Source organism: Piliocolobus tephrosceles, chromosome 6, assembly GCF_002776525.5.
Source record: "Piliocolobus tephrosceles isolate RC106 chromosome 6, ASM277652v3, whole genome shotgun sequence".
In the NCBI taxonomy this organism is placed as follows: Eukaryota; Metazoa; Chordata; class Mammalia; order Primates; family Cercopithecidae; genus Piliocolobus; species Piliocolobus tephrosceles.
The window spans coordinates 109,984,062-110,003,757 of NC_045439.1; the positions used below are offsets into that span (position 1 = coordinate 109,984,062).

General features: G+C 38.0%; 1 protein-coding gene across 6 annotated transcripts in view; it reads right to left on the bottom strand.

Annotated features, from left to right (window-relative positions):
* Positions 1-19,696, bottom strand: part of TEX9 (testis expressed 9) — an 84,853-nt gene that overhangs the window by 36,134 nt on the left and 29,023 nt on the right. For all 6 annotated transcript variants that reach the window (XM_023228684.1, XM_023228683.1, XM_023228681.1 and 3 more), the window contains 3 exons: positions 18,400-18,482; positions 17,813-17,986; positions 25-159 (listed from right to left, as the gene is read on the bottom strand). In XM_023228684.1, the coding sequence (XP_023084452.1) occupies positions 25-159; positions 17,813-17,986; positions 18,400-18,482 (392 nt within the window). The remainder of the gene's footprint in view (positions 1-24; positions 160-17,812; positions 17,987-18,399; positions 18,483-19,696) is intronic.

The following is a 19,696-nucleotide window of genomic DNA, read 5'->3' on the forward strand; positions in this document are numbered from 1 at the left end:
AAAAGCTATTCAATTTTTCCATACCTTGTTATTTTGCCTTAATTTACTTAACTCCAGTTTATACTTTTCTGCTTCTTCTAGAGCTCTATTCAAGCGAACCTCTGTGGCACTTTGACTACTTGCAGCCTGTTTTTGCAGTCTTCTTTTATTTTCTAATTCCTGTATAGTAAAAAAGATTATGGAACATTTATAAATATATCATAGGTTCCCCCTTGATCATTCTGCAGTATCTTCCATATCCATATTCCCTGCTTCCTCTCAAACTTTACACACACACATACACACACACACACACACACACATGCATGCACGCACGCACACATGGGGCTAGAGGCTGAACACTAAGTGTTAGAGGTCTCAAGGAATTCTTGCCCCAAATTAGTATTAGAGAAATATATCCTAAAAAATGTAGTTGTGAACTGGGCTTTCAAATTACTTTTTGTTTGGAATTTTGTCTCTATTGACTCAAGACACAGTATACCTGTCCTCTATTTTATAAACAACTCTTTATAACTGTATTTCCTTTTGGGAACCTCCCAAAAAGACCAATATTAAGAGAAACTCTCCACTGTTTTTCTGTATACCTGACACAGTAAATCATTTAAGAATATATTCATCACAACATTCTATATAGCCCTATAGGAGAATCCCAATTCTGAGTAGAAACAACAGATCTTATAGATTATTTTCCACATCCTGGGGTGAGTTTAGTCTTATATTTCTGCAAACATCCTAGGATATTCTGTTGCAGAGTCAACAGGCCAACACCTGAAGAAACATGAACGTAGAGGATAAACTCTGAACTCCACCATAATCTTTCCCCTGTCAACCAGCTTCATCTCCTGCCAAAGATGTTACTTTTAGTAATAACAGCAGTAATTGGATCTCTCCCAAACAGCCATGGTGTTTCCCGCCTCGGTCTTTGCTTGTGCTCTTCCTCCTGCCCTGATCTCTGCCCACCCATTTTCACGTAACTAGCACCTACTGACTGAGCTAGGTTTGTACTCTAGGGCATTAGCTCCCCCAAGACATATTTCCTTTCTAATCCTCACTATCCACCCAGATTATATTAAGTGCCCGCTTCAAAGCTTGTATAGCACCTTAAGACACATTTATCATCATATCTGCTATGTGGTACTGAAACTATCCCTTAACTTTATTTCCCCCACTATAGTTTAAGCTCCTTGAAGAAAAGAACTGTCTTAATTTCTGTATACTCAGCACTTCAGTGGGATACAAAAGACACTAACACACGTTAATTAAACTGAACTTATTTTGTAATACTAAACCCACTCTTCTTTATATCCCCTACAAAGTAAGGCCTAGTCCAGAGCCTTACTCAATAAATATTATAGAGTTGAAATGATGCAGTTAAAAATGCAGTTGTCTATTTTTTTATAATTTTTTCCTGGCTATATCACTGCATTTTATTTAAAAACTAGTCTCCCTGGCTCTGAGTAATTAAGGGGAAAAACAAAACAAAACACATGCTGCTCTTTATGTAGGTTTCTAAACAAATCAAACTGTGTATGGATACCATCTGCTATCACAGCCTTCTTCACAGCTTTGTGGGTGGTAGCAACAGGAAGAGCTAGCTTGATTTATCTCACTGTTCACATAGAAAAGGCAAAGATTCTCATTAGCTACAAAGTCCACATTTCTTGCTGCCTCATTTCAGTCTTCCTTCTTAAGAATATAGAACTGAATCTTTCCTCTTGCCTGCTGATGACTCTGTAACCTATTTCACAGAAAAATGAAAACCATCCTGTACCACATGATGCCCCCTATCCCTGAATCAACACTGCCCTCTTCTTGGGAGGTGTGGGGAAAAAATGATAGCCTGAAGAATAGTAAAGTAGGAAATAAAGTTTTTCTATATGAGTAATCCACTAAACAAATTTCTACTGTTATAAAAATTTAAGCAGTTACATGTCACTAGATAAAAATTTCATGACAAATCTGAAATCCTGAGTTGCACATTAGTTAAAAAAAAAAAACTAAGAAAATTAAATTTAACATTAAAATACAAATACTGTGAGCTTCAGGAGGAAATGATGTACCACTCTCTCATGATTATTAAAGCATTCATAAAAGGCACTGGGGGAGAGTAAGAAAAGAGAGGGGCATGCATCAGCCACAGCAGAAGACAAAATGTAATAAATGCTCTGGGAATAACACGAAGCACCACAGAAATTCAGATAAGAAATAATCAGATGAGGATAAATAATCAGATGAGGTTTCAGAAACAAGGGGCTAAGGTAGAAAAGAATGGACTTGGAGTCAGAAAACCTGCCAGCTGTGGTAGACTTATTTCCATATCTGAAACTGTGAGTAATATTATGTATACCTAATAGGTTTCATTCATTTATTCAACACATTTATTAAGCACTTACTACATGCAGGATACTATTCTATATCATGGGCACACAAATTAACCAAATTTCCTCCTCTCATGACGTTTGCATTCTAGAGGAAGAGACAGAAGACGAACACATATTTACACATATATGTAATATCTAGTAGTGACAAGGGCTATCAAGAAAAAAAAGGGTAAAGGGACAGAACAATGAAGGAAGGGTATAACTATTTAAAATAAAGTGGTCAGGGAAGTCTTTCAAATGAAGTGAGGTAATGATTTAAGTTAAAATCTTGGGGAGGCCAGGCACGGTGACTCACGCCTGTAGTCCTAGTACTTTGGGAGGCCAATGTGGGAGGCTGAACCCAGGAGTTCGAGACCAGCCTAGGCAACATAGGGAGCCCTTGTCTCTACAAAAAATTTAAAAATTAGCTGGGCATTGTGGCATATGTATGTGGTCCTAGCTGCTTAGAAGACTGAGGCAGAAGGATTGCTTGAGCCAGGGAGGTGAAGGCTGTAGTAAGCCATGACTGCACCACTCCAGCCTGAGCGACAGAGTGAGATCCTCTCTCTAAAAAAAATTACAATAATCAAATAAAGATCTCAGGGAAAGAATTCCAGATAATAAGAACAATAAAGACAAAGATCTTGTAGTAGGAATCCACTTAATACATTAAAAAATCACCTAGAAGGTCAGTGTGGTTTCAGCTGAGTGACATAGGCACAGCGTTAGGTTTTGAGATACGAGAAGTGGGCAGGGCAAGCCTAGGTGAACCTTGTAAGCTTTACTTATAAATTTGGATTTTATTCTGAGTGACACAGGAAGCCTTTGGAGGATTTTAAGTGTGTATGCATATGTGTATGTGTGTGATGATCTGAGTTAATTTTTTTTTTTTTCGAGATGGAGTCTCACTCTGTCGCTCAGGCTGGAGTGCAGTGGTACAATCTCAGCTCTCTGCAAGCTCCGCTTCCCGGGTTCACGCCATTCTCCTGCCTCAGCCTCCCAAGCAGCTGGGACTACAGGCACCCGCCACCATGCCGGCTAATTTTTTGTACTTTTAGTAGAGACGGGGTTTCACCAGGTTAGCCAGGATGGTCTCAATCTCCTGGCCTTGTGATCTGCCCACCTCGGCCTCCCTAAGTGCTGAGATTACAGGCGTAAGCCACCGCACCCGGCTCTGACTTAAATTTTATAGGGATTGCTCTGGTCACTGTGGTATTGCCAATCTAGGAGGTTATTATAATAGTTTAAATAAAAGACAGTGGCTTGGGCTTGGGTAGAAGTAATTAATGTTTTGAGAAGTGGTTTATTCTATGGATTTTGAGGACAGAATTGACAGGACTTGTTGGTGAGCTGGATCTGGATATAGGAAAAGAGATAGATCAAGATGACTCTTCAATTTTAGACTGAACAACTGGGTGATGCCTTTTACTAAGAGAGGGAGAAGGAAGAGAAGCAGGTTTGCTAAGGGCAGGGAAGCAAGAGCTTCCTTTAGGACATGTGAAGTTTAACACACAATAGAGATATCAAGTGGGCAGAAAGGAAGAGGTAAGGGCAAGAAACAGAAATTTGAGTATGAATAACATATATATAGATGGTATATAAAGCCATGGAACTGAATGAGATCATCTAAGGATTAGATATAAAGAGACTTGGGTACTCTACTATGTAAGGCCAAGAAAATGAGGGAAAATCATGACTGTGGTGCTCTAGAAGCCAAATGAATAGTGTTTCAAGGAAGAAGTAATCAACTATTTCAAATATTGCTGAGATATAAATTCATGTCAGGAATAACTGACCAAGTACAATGGACCACAACTGCAATGTGGATTACTGGTGACCTTTTTAAGAGTAGTTTCAATGGCAGGGTAGAGATGGAAGCCTAAGCAAAGTATTTACAGGAGAAAATGGCACATTAGGTATAGAGATATTGAGTATAAACAATAATTTTGGGAAGCTTCACTATAAAGGGGAGCAATGATATAGGACTGGAGGTAGATGTAAGATCTAAAGAAGTTTTAAAATAAATAAATATATGAATGATTCTATGAAATGTTTGTACACTAATGAGTATAATCTGGGAAGAGTAAATTTGATTTTGCAAGAGAAAGGACAATTGCCAGTGTGAAGTCCTTAAGGAGAAGAGAGTATATGGAATCCAGTGCACAAGTGAAGGGGCCAGCTTTAGATAGAAGAGGTACCAATTCACTGTAACTGGAGTGGGGAGTGGTATACAGGCAGCAAGGTTGTAAATTTAGTGAAACGATGATAGTTATCTTTTGATTCTGTTTCCTTAATGAAAAAGGAATCTGAGTCATGAGTCAAGAATAAGGAGGTTGGAAGGGGTGTTGGAAAGTTGAGGAAAAAAGACTAACTGTTTAATAATCATCTCCAAAAACGGGAGAGGGAATTGACTTCTCAGAAAGTGAGGGTAGAAAATGCATTATTCTTGAGATTTGTAAATAAATTTAAAGTAGGACTGATTAAGAAAAAATGACAGAAGAGACAAATTATCAGTATCAGAAATGAAAGAGGGGCCATTATTACACATCATACAGGTATTATAAATATAATAAATATAATAAAGGAATATTATGGACAAATTTAGGCCAGTAACTTTGACTTAGATGAAGTGGACAAATATGAAAAACATAAATTAGCAAAGCTGAGTCAAAAAGTAGCAGAAAATCAGAATAGACTTGTATCCATTAAATAAACTGAATTGGTAACTGAAATCCTTCCAAAAGAAAACTCCAGTGCACGTGGCTTTCCTAATGAATTGTATCAAATGTATATATCAATATAACAGAATAGTTCAAAGAAGACTCATACATAAATACAGCCAATTCATTTCCTTCACTGGTGCCATGGTAAGCAAATGGGGAAAGAACTGTATTATTATCCATACGGAAAAAAGTGAACTCTGACCCTTATCACACACAAAATGAACTTGAAATAGATTACAGGTCAATTTATATATGATTTTGAGGTACACACACACACACACACACACACACGAACATTTCTAGAAGAAATCAGGAGAAAACTCTCATGACTTTGGAGTGGATAAAGATTTCTTGGATAGAATGGGGGAAAAAAAGCACAAACCCCAAGAAAATAATATTTTGGGGAAAAAAGCACAAGCCACAAGAAAATATTTTGTAATTCATCAAAATTTAAAACTTGAAACACACTGTTGAGAAAATAAAGCCAAGTCAGATTGGGAGAAACTATTCACAATATATATTCTTCTAATAAAGGAATTACATAGGGAAACAAAGAATTCACAACTTAGTATTTTTGAATGGGCAAAAAAAATTGAACAAATACATCACAAAAAAGGATATATGAATGGCCAATAAACACATGAAAAGATGTTCAATATCCATTATAACTATGGATAACTAAAGGAAATACAAATTAAACCACAATGAGATACTATTTCTTCCCCTCTAGAATGGCTAAAATTAAAAAGATAATAATCCCAAGTGTTGGTGATAATACAGAGTAACTCTAATTCTCATATATTGCTAGTGGGAATGTAAAATGGTACAATCACTGTGGAACACAGTTTAGCAGTTGCTTGAAAAGTTAAGCATACACTTTCCATAAAATTCACAAATTCCACTCCTAAGTATTTGGTATTCACAAAAACGTGTTCACACAGAATACTTGTACATGGAAATTCACTGTGGATTTTTGATAGCCACACTCCATAAATAAATAATATGGAGCAATACAAGGAAATTAACCACAAAACATGTAACAACATTGATGAACCTTAAAAATATTATGCTGAAGGCCGGGCGCGGTGGCTCATGCCTGTAATCCCAGCACTTTGGGAGGCCGAGGCAAGCGGATCACGAGGTCAGGAGATCGAGACCATTCTGGCTAACACGGCGACACCCCGTCTCTACTAAAAATACAGAAAAATTAGCTGGCGTGGTGGCGGGCGCCTGTAGTCCCAGCTATTCGGGACTCTGAGGGAGGAGAATGGTGTGAACCCAGGAGGCAGAGCTTGCAGTGAGCCAAGATGGCGCCACTGCACTCCAGCCTGGGTGACAGAGCAAGACTCCGTCTCAAAAAAAAAAAAAAAAATTATGCTGAAGAAAAATAGCCAGATATACAAAAGTCCATATTCATGATTCCATTGGTATGAAATTTTAGATAAGGAAAATCTAATTTATAGTGAAAAAATATAGCTCAGTGGCTGCCTGGGGCCATGGTTAGAGGTCGGAGATTTATGGGGCAGGAGTACAAAGGATATTCTAGGAGGGTAATATAAATTTTCATTATCTGAATTACAGTGGTAGTTATAAGGGAATATTAATTTGTGAAAACACTGAATTATAAGCTAAAAACAAGTATATTTTATTGTATTTAAGTTATTCTTCAATAAAGTTGATTTTAAAGAAATCACTAACAGAAAAACAAAATCCAATGCTGAAACAAATTGCTTTCTGTTTTTGTATTTTAGAAAACTCCATACTGTTAGCATTAGAAGCTTAAGTTATATATAATAATTTTTAAAACGGTTGGCTTTTGCAGATTTATAAAAGCAAATCCATCAAACTCAAGCTCTGGCATTTCTGTGAACTGTACACTGAGGTTTGTTTGTATAGAGATATAAAATGAGACTTAGCAAAGAATGATTCAATCTTGAGTTCTCACGGTTACATAACCCATGAGAATTATTATGCCTACCTGGCAAGGCAGATAGGGATGCAAGCTGGAAAGTTCAGAGCCAATGGAAGTTTTTATAAAAGCCTTCAGATAGCCAATATATCATAACCGCTTAGTACATTCATTGTGAAATAAAAGTTTAAAGTATTAAACTCTTAAACAGTGATAAGATTTTGGAATAGCTGGTACTTACGTTCATTTAATTTTGGAGTTCTCGAGAATTATATGATTTGTGGAAAAAAACACAGATTTTGGTGTCACAGTCTGAATCCTATTCTGCCACTACCTATATATAAACTTGGGTAATTTGCTTAACCATCAAATTCAGTTTCCCTTTGTTTTTTTTTTGTTGTTGTTGTTGTTTTTTTTTGAGATGGAGTCTCACTCTCTTGCCCAGGCTGGAGTGCAGTGGCGCCATGTAGGCTCGCTGCAAGCTCCGACTCCTGGGTTCACGCCACACCATTCTCCTGCCTCAGCCTACCAAGTAGCTGAGACTACAGGCGCCCGCCAACGCGCTAAGCTAATTTTTTTGTACTTTTTAAATTAATTTTTTGTATTATTATAGTTTAAGTTCTAGGGTACATGTGCACAATGCGCAGGTGTGATACATGGGCATACATGTGTCATGTTGTTTGCTGCACCCATCAATTCCTCATTTACGTTAGGTATTTCTCCTAATGCTATCTTTCCACCAGCTCCCCAGCCTCTAATAGGCCCCAATGTGTGACGTTCCTGCCCTGTGTCCAAGTGGTGTCATTGTTCAATTCCCACCTATGAGTGAGAACATGCGGTGTTTGGTTTTCTGTCTTTGTGATAGTTTGCTGAGAATGATGGTTTCCAGCTTCATCCATGTTCCTGCAAAGGACATGAACTCATCCTTTTTTATGGCTGCAGAGTATTCCATGGTGTGTATGTGCCACAATTTCTTAATCCAGCTTATCATTGATGGAGATTTAGGTTGGTTCCAAGTCTCTGCTATTGTGAATAGTGCTGCAATAAACATACGTGTGCATGTGTGTTTATAGGAGCATGATTTATAATCCTTTGGGTATACACCCAGTAATGGAATTGGTGGGTCAAATGGCATTTCTAGTTCTAGATCCTTGAGGAATCGCCACACTGTCTTCCACAATGGTTGAACTAATTTCCACTCCGCCAACAGTGTAAAAGTGCTCCTATTTCTCCACATCCTCTCCAGGCATCTGTTGTTTCCTGACTTTTTAATGATCGCCATTCTAACTGGCATGAGATGGTATCTCACTGTGGTTTTGATTTTCATTTCTCTGATGACGAGTGACAATGAGCATTTTTTCATGTGTCTGTTGGCTGCATAAATGTCTTCTTTTGAGTCGTGTCTGTTCATATCCTTTGCCCACTTTTTGATGGGGTTGTTTTTTTCTTGTAAATTTGTTTGAGCTCTTTGTAGATTCTGATTATCAGCCCTTTGTCAGATGGGTAGATTGCAAAAATTTTCTCCCATTCTGTAGGTTACCTGTTCACTCTGATGGTAGTTTCTTTTGCTGTGCAGAAGCTCTTTAGTTTAATCAGATCCCAGTTGTCTATTTTGGCTTTTGTGGCCATTGCTTTTGGTGTTTTAGTCATGAAGTCCTTGCCCATGCCTATGGCCTCAATGGTATTGCCTAGGTTTTCTTCTAGGGTTTTTACGGTTTTGGGTCTAACATTTAAGTCTTTAATTCATCTTGAATTAATTTTCATATAAGATACAAGGAAGGGATCCAGTTTCAGCTTTCTACATATAGCTAGCCAGTTTTCCCAGCACCATTTATTAAATAGGGAATCCTTTCCCCATTTCTTGTTTTCGTCAGGTTTGTCAAAGATCAGATGGTTGTAGATGTGTGGTATTATTCCAAGGGCTCTGTTCTGTTCCATTGGTCTATATCTCTGTTTTGGTACCAATACCATGCTGTTTTGTTTACTGGAGCCTTGTAGTATAGTTTGAAGTCAGGTAGCAAGATGCCTCCAGCTTTGTTCTTTTTGCTTAGGTTTGTCTTGGCAATGCGGGCTCTTTTTTTGGTTCCATATGAACTTTAAAGTAGTTTCTTCCAATTCTGTGAAGAAAGTCATTGGTGGCTTGATGGGGATGGCATTGAATCTATAAATTACCTTGGGCAGTATGGCCATTTTCACAATATTGATTCTTCCTATCCACGAGCACAGAATGTTCTTCCATTTGTTTGTGTCCTCTTTTATTTTGTTTAGCAGTGATTTGTAGTTCTCCTTGAAGAGGTCCTTCACATCCATTGTAACTTGGATTACTAGGTATCTGATTCTCTTTGCAGCAATTGTGAATGGGAGTTCACTCACAATTTGGCTGTGTGTCTGTTATTGGTGTATAGGAATGCTTGTGATTCTTGCACATTGAGTTTGCTGAAGTTGCTTATCAGCTTAAGGAGGTTTTGGGCTGAGATGATGGGATTTTCTACATATAAAATCGTGTCATCTGCAAATAGGGACTATATGACTTCCTCTTTTCCTAGCTGAATACCCTTTATTGCTTTCTCTTGCCTGACTGCCCTGGCCCGAACTTCCAACACCACACCATGTTGAATAGGAGTGGTAAGAGAGGGCATCCTTGTCTTGTGCCAGTTTTCAAAAGGAATGCTTCCAGTTTTTGCCCATTCAGTATGATATTGGCTGTGCGTTTGTCATGAATAGCTCTTATTATTTTGAGATGCGTTCCATCAATACCTGGTTTATTGAGAGTTTTTAGCATGTAAAGCTGTTGAATTTTGTCGAAGGTCTTTTCTACATCTACTGAGATAATTATGTAGTTTGTGTCTTTGATTTTGTTCATGTGATGGATTACGTGTATTGATTTGCGTATGTTGTACCAGCTTTGCCTCCCAGGGATGAAGCTGACTTGATGGTGATGGATAAGCTTTTTGATGTGCTGCTGCATTCAGTTTGCCAGTATTTTATTGAGGATTTTCACATAGATGTTCATCAGGGATATTGGTCTAAAATTCTTTTATCTTGTGTCTCTGACAGGCTTTGATATCAGGATGATGCTGGCCTCATAAAATGAGTTAGGGAGGATTCCCTCTTTTTCTGTTAATTGAAATAGTTTAAGAAGAATGGTGTCAGCTCCCGTTGTACGCCTGGTAGAATTTGATTGTGAATCCATCTGGTCCTGAATTTTTTTTGGTTGGTAGGCTATTAACTATTTCCTCAATTTCGGAGCCTGTTATTGGTCTAATCAGAGATTCAACTTCCTCCTGGTTTAGTCTTGGGTGGGAGTATGTGTCCAGGAATTTATCCATTTCTTCTAGATTTTCTAGTTTATTTGCATAGAGGTGTTTATAGTATTCTCTGATGGTAGTTTGTATTTCTGTGGAATCTTTGGTGACATCCCCTTTATCACTGTTTATTTTGTCAATTTGATTCTTCTCTCTTTTCTTCTTTATTAGTCTTGCTAGTGTTCTATCAATGTTGTTTATAGACAAAATTCAAAAAGTCAGCTCCTGGATTCATTGATTTTTTTAATGGTTTTTTATGTCTCTATCTCCTTCAGTTCTGCTCTGATCTTAGGTTATTTCTTGCTTTCTGCTAGGTTTTGAATTTGTCTGCTCTTGCTTCTCTAGTTCTTTCAATTGTGATGTTAGGGTGTCGATTTTAGATCTTTCCTGCTTTCTCGGCATTTCGTGCTATAAATTTCCCTATACACGCTGCTTTACATGTGCCCTAGAGAATCTGGTATGTTGTGTCTTTGTTCTCATTGGTTTCAAAGAACAATTTTATTTCTGCCTTCATTTCATTATTTACCCAGTAGTCATTCAGAAGCAGGTTGTTCAGTTTCCATGTAGTTGTGTGGTTTTAGGTTAGTTTCTTAATCCTGAGTTCTAATTTGATTGCACTGTGGTCTGAGAGACAGTTTGGTGTGATTTCTATTCTTTTACATCTGCTAAGGAGTCCTTTATTTACAATTATGTGGTCAATTTTAGAATAAGTGCGATGTGGTGCTGAGAAGAATGTATATTCTGTTGATTTGGGGTGGAGAGTTCTGTAGATGTCTATTAGGTCTGCTTGGTGCAGAGCTGAGTTCAAGTCCTGGATATCCTTATTAACCTGTCTTGTTGATCTTCGTAACATTGACAGTGGGGTGTAAAAGTCTCCCATTATTATTGTGTGGCAGTCTAAGTCTCTTTGTAGGTCTCTAAGGACTTGCTTTATGAATCTGGTTGCTCCTGTATTGGGTGCATATATATTTAGGTTAGCTAGCTCTTCTTGTTGAATTGATCCCTTTACTATTATGTAATGGCCTTCTTTGTCTCTTTTGATCTTTGTTGGTTTAAAATCTGTATATCAGAGACTAGGATTGCAACCCCTGCTGTTTTTGGCTTTCAATTTGCTTGGTAGGTCTTCCTCCATCCCTTTATTTTGAGCTTGTGTGTGTCTCTGCACGAGTTGGGTCTCCTGAATAAACCACACTGAAGGATCTTGACTCTTTATCCAATTTGCCAGTCTGTGTCTTTTAATTGGGGTATTCACCCATTTACATCTAAGGTTAATATTGTTATGTGTGAATTTGATCCTGTCGTTATGAGGTTACCTGGTTATTTTAATTGATGCAGTTTCTTCATTGCATCGATGATCTTTACCATTTGGCCTGTTTTGCAGTGGCTGGTACTGGTTGTTTCTTTCCATGTTTGGTGCTTCCTTCAGGAGCTCTTGTAAGGCAGGCCTGGTGGTGACAAAATCTCTCAGCATTTGCTTGTCTGTAAAGGATTTTATTTCTCCTTCACTTATGAAGCTTAGTTTGGCTGGGTATGAAATTCTGGGTTGAAAATTCTTTTAAGAATGTTGAATATTGGTCCCCACTCTCTTCTGGTTTGTAGGGTTTTTGCCAAGAGATCCACTGTTAGTCTGATGGGCTTCCCTTTGTGGGTAACCCAACCTTTCTCTCTGGCTGCCCTTAACATTTTTTCCTTCATTTCAAACTTGGTGAATCTGACAGTTATGTATGTTGGTGTTGTACTTCTTGAGGAGTATCTTTGTGGTGTTCTGTGTATTTCCTGAATTTGAATGTTGTCCTGTCTTGCTAGGTTGGGGAAGTTCTCCTGGGAAATATCCTGAAGAGTGTTTTCCAACTTGGTTCCATTCTCCCCATCACTTTCAGGTACACCAATCAAACACAGATTTGGTCTTTTCACATAGTCCTGTATTTCTTGAAGGCTTTGTTCATTTCTTTTTACTCTTTTGTCTCTAAACTTGTCTTCTCATTTTGTTTCATTAATTTGATATTCAATCCCTGATACCCTTTCTTTCACTTGATCGAATTGGCTATTGAAGCTTATGCATGCATCACAAAGTTCTCATGCCATGGTTTTCAGCTCCATCAGGTCATTTAAGGTGTTCTCTACACTTTTTATTCTAGTTAGCCATTCGTCTAACCTTTTTTCAAGGTTTTTATCATCCTTGCGATGGGTTTGAAAATGCTCCTTTAGCTCGGAGTTTGTTATTACCAACCTTCTGAAGCCTACTTCTGTTAACTCATCAAAGTCATTCTCCATGCAGCTTTGTTCTGCTGCTGGCAAGGAGCTGCAATTCTTCAGAGAAGAGGCACTCTGGTTTTTAGAATTTTCAGCTTTTCTGCTCTGGTTTCTCCCCATCTTTGTGGTTTTATCTACCTTTGGTGTTTGATGTTGGTGACCTACAGATGGGGTTTTGGTGTACATGTCCTTTTTGTTGATGTTGATCCTATTCCTGTTTGTTAGTTTTCCTTCTAACAGGTCCCTCATCTACAGGTCTGTTGGAGTTTGCTGGAGGTCCGCTCCAGACCCTGTTTGTCTGGGTATCACCAGTGGAGGCTGCAGAACAGCAAATATTGCAGAACAGCAGTTATTGCTGGCTGATGCTTCCTCCGGAAGCTTCATCCCAGAAGGACATCTGCCTACATGAGGTGTCCATTGGCCCCTACTGGGAGGTGTCTCACAGTTAGGCTACTTTGGGGTCAGGGACCCACTTGAGGAGGCAGTCTGTTCATTCTCAAAGCTCAAATGCCGTGCTGGGACAACCACTGCTCTCTTCAGAGCTGTCAGACAGGGACGTTTAAGTCTGCAGAAGTTGTCTCCTGCCTTTTGTTCAGCTATGCCCTGCCCACAGAGGTGGAGTCTATAGGGACAGTATGTCTTGCTGAGTTGCGGTTGTCTCCACCCAGTTCAAGCTTCCTGGCCACTTTGTTTACCTACTCAAGCCTCAGCAATGGTAGACACCCCACCACCAGCCAGGCTGCCGCCTCGCAGTTTGATCTCAGACTGCTGTATTAGCAGTGAGCAAGGCTCCGTGGGCGTGTGACCCGCCAAGCCAGGCACCGGAGAGAATCTCCTTGTCTGCCGGTTGCTAAGACCTTGGGAAAAGTGCAGTATTTGGGCGGAAGTGTCCTGTTTTTCCAGGTACAGTCTGTCACAGCTTCCCTTGGCTAGGGAAGGGAAATCCCGCAACCCCTTGCGCTTCCTGGGTGAAGCAACACTCGCCCTGCTTTGGCTTGCCCTCCATGGGCTGCACCCACTGTCCAACCGGTCCCAATGAGGGAATTGCAGTTGGAAATGCAGAAACCACCTGTCTTCTGCATCAATCATGCTGGGAGCTGCAGACCAGAGCTGTTCCTATTTGGCCATCTTGGAATGGCTTTTTTTTGTATTTTTAGTAGAGACAGGGTTTCACCGTGTTAGCCAGGATGGTCTCAATCTCCTGACCTCCTGATCCACCTGCCTTGGCCTCCCAAAGTGCTGGGATAACAGGCATGAGCCACGACGCCTGGCCACTCAGTTTCCCTTTCTATAAAATGCATTTTATCTGGCATATGGCACTCAAAAAATCATCCCCATACAAAGGGAAAAAAATTATCCCTCTACAAAGGGAAAAGTATAATCAATGTAACCTTTTGGGAACATTAACTTACTGACAAAGTACAGGATACAATGGATAAGAAATGGAAAATGGACACAAAATGGGAATTGAAAATAAGGGATGAATGAAAAACATTTGGAAGAAAAATTGCACAGGATTGGAGATGATGTTTAAGAACATGAAAAGAATCAAAGATATAACCAATGTTTCAAGATTATGTGAGACTAGAACAGTGATGTGACCAGAGCTTGGGTGCATAATGGTAAATTGTAAAGTCATGACAAATCAAAACATGGATGTTCCCCTAGACACTACAGCTTTTTCCCTTTACACCCATTATATATATTTCTTAGACGAATAGAAATAGAATACAGCATACTTATGTAATTACAAAATTTCTAGTAGCCACTTTAAAAGGTGAAACAGAGACTGGTAAAATTAATTTTAGTAACGTATTTCACTTAACCTCATATATTCAAATATTATTTTGACATATAACCAATACAAAAAATATTAAGAGATTTTGATGTATTTTACATTCTTCATTCTGTTTTACATGAGTTTTTCAAAATCTGATTTTTACTTTACACTTACAGCACATCGCAATTTAGCCACAATATGTAAGTGGCTACCATATTGGAAATATAAGTTTAGACTATTAAATACTATAATTAAGTTTTATTACTAGATGACTGGGGAAACAAACTGAAGTATATTCATTCAATGTTTACACTACTCAGCAATAAAAAGAAATGGACTATAATAGGGATAAATACTGCATGTTGTATTAGTCCTTTTTCATGCTGCTGATAAAGACATACCTAAGACTGTATAATTTACAAAAGAAAGAGATTTATTGCACTCACAGTTTCACATGTCTGGGGAGACCTCACAATGATGGTGGAAGGTAAAGGCACGTCTTACATGGTGGCAGACAAGAGAGAGCTTGTGCAGGGAAACTCCCACTTTTAAAACCATCAGATCTCCTGAGACTTATTCACTATCATGAGAACAGCACAGGAAAGACCTGCCCCCATGATTCAATTACCTCCCACTAGGTCCCTCTTGCAACACATGGGAATTCTAGATTAAATTTGGGTGGGGACACAGCCAAACCATATTCTACCTCAGGACCCTCCCAAATCTCATGTCCTCACATTTCAAAACCAGTCATGCCTCCTAGGCCTCCGGGCCTGTGATGGGAGGGGCTGCCGTGAAGACCTTTGACATGCCTTGGGGGACATTTTCCCCATTGTCTTGGTGATTAACATTCATCTCCTCATGACTTATGCAAATTTCTGCAGCTGGCTTGAATTTCTCCTCAGAAAATGGGATTTTCTTTTCCACTGCATTGTCAGGCTGCAATTTTCCAAACTTTTTTGCTGTTTCCCTTTTAAAACTGAATGCCTTTAACAACACCAAGTCACCTCTTGAGTGCTTTGCTGCTTAGAAATTTCTTCCACCAGACACCCTAAATCATCTCTCAATTTCAAAGTCCCACAGATCTCTAGGGAAGGGGCAAAATGCTACCAGTCTCTTTGCTAAAACATAACAAGAGTCACCTTTGCTCTAGTTCCCAACAAGTTCCTCATCTCCATCTGAGACCACCACAGCCTGGATTTCATTGTCCATATCATTATCAGTATATTGGTCAAAGCCACTCAACAAGTCCCTAGGGAGTTCCAAACTTTCCCACATTTTCCTGTATTCTTCTGAGCCCTCCAAATTTTTCCAACCTCTGCCTCTTACCCAGTTCCAAAGTCACTTCAACATTTGCAGCAGCGCCTGACTCTACTGGTACCAATTTACTGTACTAGTTCATTTTCATGCTGCTGATAAAGACATACCCAAGACTGGGCAATTTACAAAAGAAAGAGGTTTATTGGACTCACGGTTCCACATGGCTGAGGAGGCCTCACAATCATGTTGGAAGGTGAAAGGCATGTCTCACATGGCAGCAGCCAAGAGAAGAGAATTTGTGCTAGGAAACTCCTCCTCTTAAAACCATCAGATCTCCTGAGACTTTTTCATCATCACAAAAACAGCACAGGGAAGACTTGCCCCCATGATTCAATTACCTCCCACCAGCTTCCTCCCATAACACGTGGAAATTCAAGATGAAATCTGGGTGGGGACACAGTCAAACCATATCAAATGTTTTATGCTAACTGAAAAAAAAATCAGATTCAAAAGGCTATATCCTACGTGATTCTATTTATGTGACATTTGGGAAAAGGCCAAAATTTAAAAAGCAAACACATCAGTGGTTGCCTGGGGCTGGGATTAGGGAAGGCCTTGACTAAATTCACAGGGAATTTTGGGGGGCTGATGGAACTGTTCTATGTCTCAATTATAGTGATAGTTATATTACTGCATACATTTGTCAAAACTCATAGAATTGTACACTAAAAAGTGTGAATTTACTGCATATAAATTATATCTAAGTGAATCTGATATTAAAATTTATTACAAGATAATGCTAATTATACAAGACCAAAATGTTTAAAAAGCAGGGTTTTAAAATATGACCATACAAAAGAAAAAGGTAAGGGTATTAATAAAGGGGGCACATTTTCTTACTAAATCTCAGGATGTGCTATATTACATAATTCTTATCACATTTTACAAAGCAATCGCAAACAGCATATTTTTATTTTCACAATGGTACACTAATATAAAATGTTTTAAGCTAGGATAGTTTATTTAAAATACATTCTCCCCTTAAATATGACACCAAAAGCATAGGCAACCAAATAAATGTTAGATAAACTGGACTGCATCAAAATTTAAAACTTTTATGCCTCAAAGAGTACCATAAAGAAAGTGAAAGACAACCCACTGTATGGGAAAACTATTTGCAAATCATATATCTGATAAGGGACTTGTATCTAAACATATAACTTAAAAGTTCTTATTATTAATTTTTAAAAATCCAATTTAAAAAATGGGCAAAGATCTTAAGGATATTTCTCCAAAGAAAATAGACAAATGCCATTAAGCACATGAAAACATGTTCAGCATCATTAGTTATTAGGGAAATGAAAATCAAAACCACAATGAGGTAACTCTTTTACACTTGCAGTATGGCTATAATCAAAAAGATAATCTAGTAGATGTTGGTGAGGATGTGTAGAAATTAGGACCTTCATGCACTACTGGTAGGAATGTAAAATGGTACAGGCAGTTTGGAAAACAGCAATTCCTCAAACACAGGATTTCCGTATGACCCAGCAATTCCATTCCTGGCTATATAACCAAGAGAAATTAAAACATATGTGCACACAAAAACTTATACATGCATATTCAAAGTATTTAAAATTGCCAGACAGTAGAAACAATCCAAATAACCCAAAGCTACCAACTGATAACAGGTAAATTAAATGTGATATATATGACAGAATATTACTTGCCAATAAAAAGAAATAAAGTACTGATAGGTGCTGCAACATGGATGAACCTTGAAAATATCTTAAGTAAAAGTCAGTCACAAAAGACCACATGTTATATGATTCCATGTATATGAAATTTCCAGAATGGACAAATTTATTGAGACATAAAATAGATCAGTGGTTGCCTAGGGCTGTAAGGGATTGAGGGGAGCAGGGTCAGGGTGTGGTGGCTAAAGGGTATGAAGCGTTCTTTAGGGATTATGAAAATGGTTGTGGTGATAGTTGCATAATTCTATGAATACACCAAAAGCCACTGAATTGTATACTTTAAAAGGGTGAATTACATTACATCTCAATACAGTTGTTAAAAAATATTCTATGTAAGGGGAAAGAGTTTTCAGTAAATACTAATAAAATAACTGAACTGTCAAAATGGTATCTATACAAATGTGTAACCTTAACAATTTTATTGTATTTTTGGCATTAAGTTAGGAAAAATACTAAAATAATTACCCTTTCTACTGAAGACAACTGCTGCTGTAATCCATCACACTTTTTGTTTGCCTCTTCAAAAAGAGTCTTATATTTTTCTGCTTGAGACTGCTGCATATTAATTGTTCGCTGCTGTCTCATAAAATCTTCTTCAAATTTTTTTACTTGAGACATTAAATTCTGAATTTCATCCTCCTATAGTTATGAAATTATAGATGATGTGAAAAAATATGTAAGATTTGTTATCAAAACAAAGCAGAAAAAAAGAAGTTTCATATGTTCTTTGACATTTATACACATTTCATGAAAAATAAATTACAGTCTATTTTTGTCTTCAAAAATGGAAGTCAAATGTTTTATTTGCATTTAATAGCTTATGCTACACTTGTAAGACTAATATAGAGAATTCTAATTATAACAAGAATGTAAGATATTTCAACTCTGTGAAAATTCAACATATCAGAATAAAGTTCAGTACTTATATACAATTTTTGAATTCAAAATTTAACTATGATTTATATCTAAATAAAGTTATTCAAAATGTAATTGAAATTGCTCCTAAAATGTCTTTGAATATTACAGCCTTTTAAGAGGTTTTTAAAGCTTACCTTTTTATTGCATTCACACACAACATTATCCAATTCCTCCTGCATAACACGGAGTTTGGCCTTTAGAAATCTGATCTGTGCTTCTGTGAATTTAAATGATTATATTTACTGTCTTTTGCTGAATCTAAGATGACATCAATTGTAAGACAGGCCATTACTTTATAAAGAAGAAAATACTCAAGATGGGGAGTCAAATAGGAGATATCTCTTAGGGGGCACTATAGGTACTAAACAGTCCTAATGAAAAGGTCAATGACAAATAAATCCACTCAACAGAAAGAAATCACAGGTAGTATTCAACTAAGTTTGCAGACTAAATTCACACTCACCAAGGTGGTCCAAACTACATCAGAGAATTTAAAGTGTTCTCAGGTCAATAATGTCCCTGAGTGTTTGGTAGAAACAAACATAAATCTTCTCTAGCAAAACTCAGCTTCAATCCAGTCATTGTGATTACAAAATGCCACTGACTGTAATGCAGATGCCAATTTCTGAGCAGTTAAAATGTAGTATATGTGTCTTTGAAGCAAAAAAATACACTAATACCTTACCGTCTAAGCTTTCTCCCCCAAACCTTCAAGACCTATCTTTGGTATTTTACTGCCAGCAAAAGTTCATTATTCAATAATATCAGCAGTAAATCTTTGAAGTTTATAGGTCCGTAAAGTAAATAAAGTGAAAACTGAACTAAGAACTCACTCATAAGTCATTCAGTCATTTGTTCAAAATGGCATAGTAGGAATATTATAAAACAATCATGAAATTTATCTTGAGGAAACACTTGGAACTGCTCTGAGAAGTCATTAGGACAAATCCCACTAAGCCGTACACATGTGATGTGCACAGCATAAAACATCTCCATACACACTTCCGGCTTTTTTAAGTGCCCTCGGTGTTACCATGGAGCTGATGAATTACGGTTGGCTGTAACTCTACCTAGGTCTCTTTGGCCTCAACTCTCCTACCAGCCTCTCATGTAACTCCAGGTGAGCAGGGAATAGAGGGAAATGACAAATTAAAAAGTGTGAAGTTGACAGTAGTTGGCCTCTGGGGAAAAGAAGGAAGAAAAAATAGGAAAGCATGACCTTTCCCATTTCTTTTTCTCCCTAACTCTAACCTTAGTAACTCTACCTCAACTCTAACTCAAGGAGCAGAGTGCTCCCATGTCTAGAGGCCCACAGTACTAAACTCTGCTCCCCACTTGACCCTAGCTTTAATCTTACAAAGTAATCTGTGCTCCCAAACTACTTCTTGATCTTTTTCTCCCACACATAACCAAACCATTCCAAGCAATCAC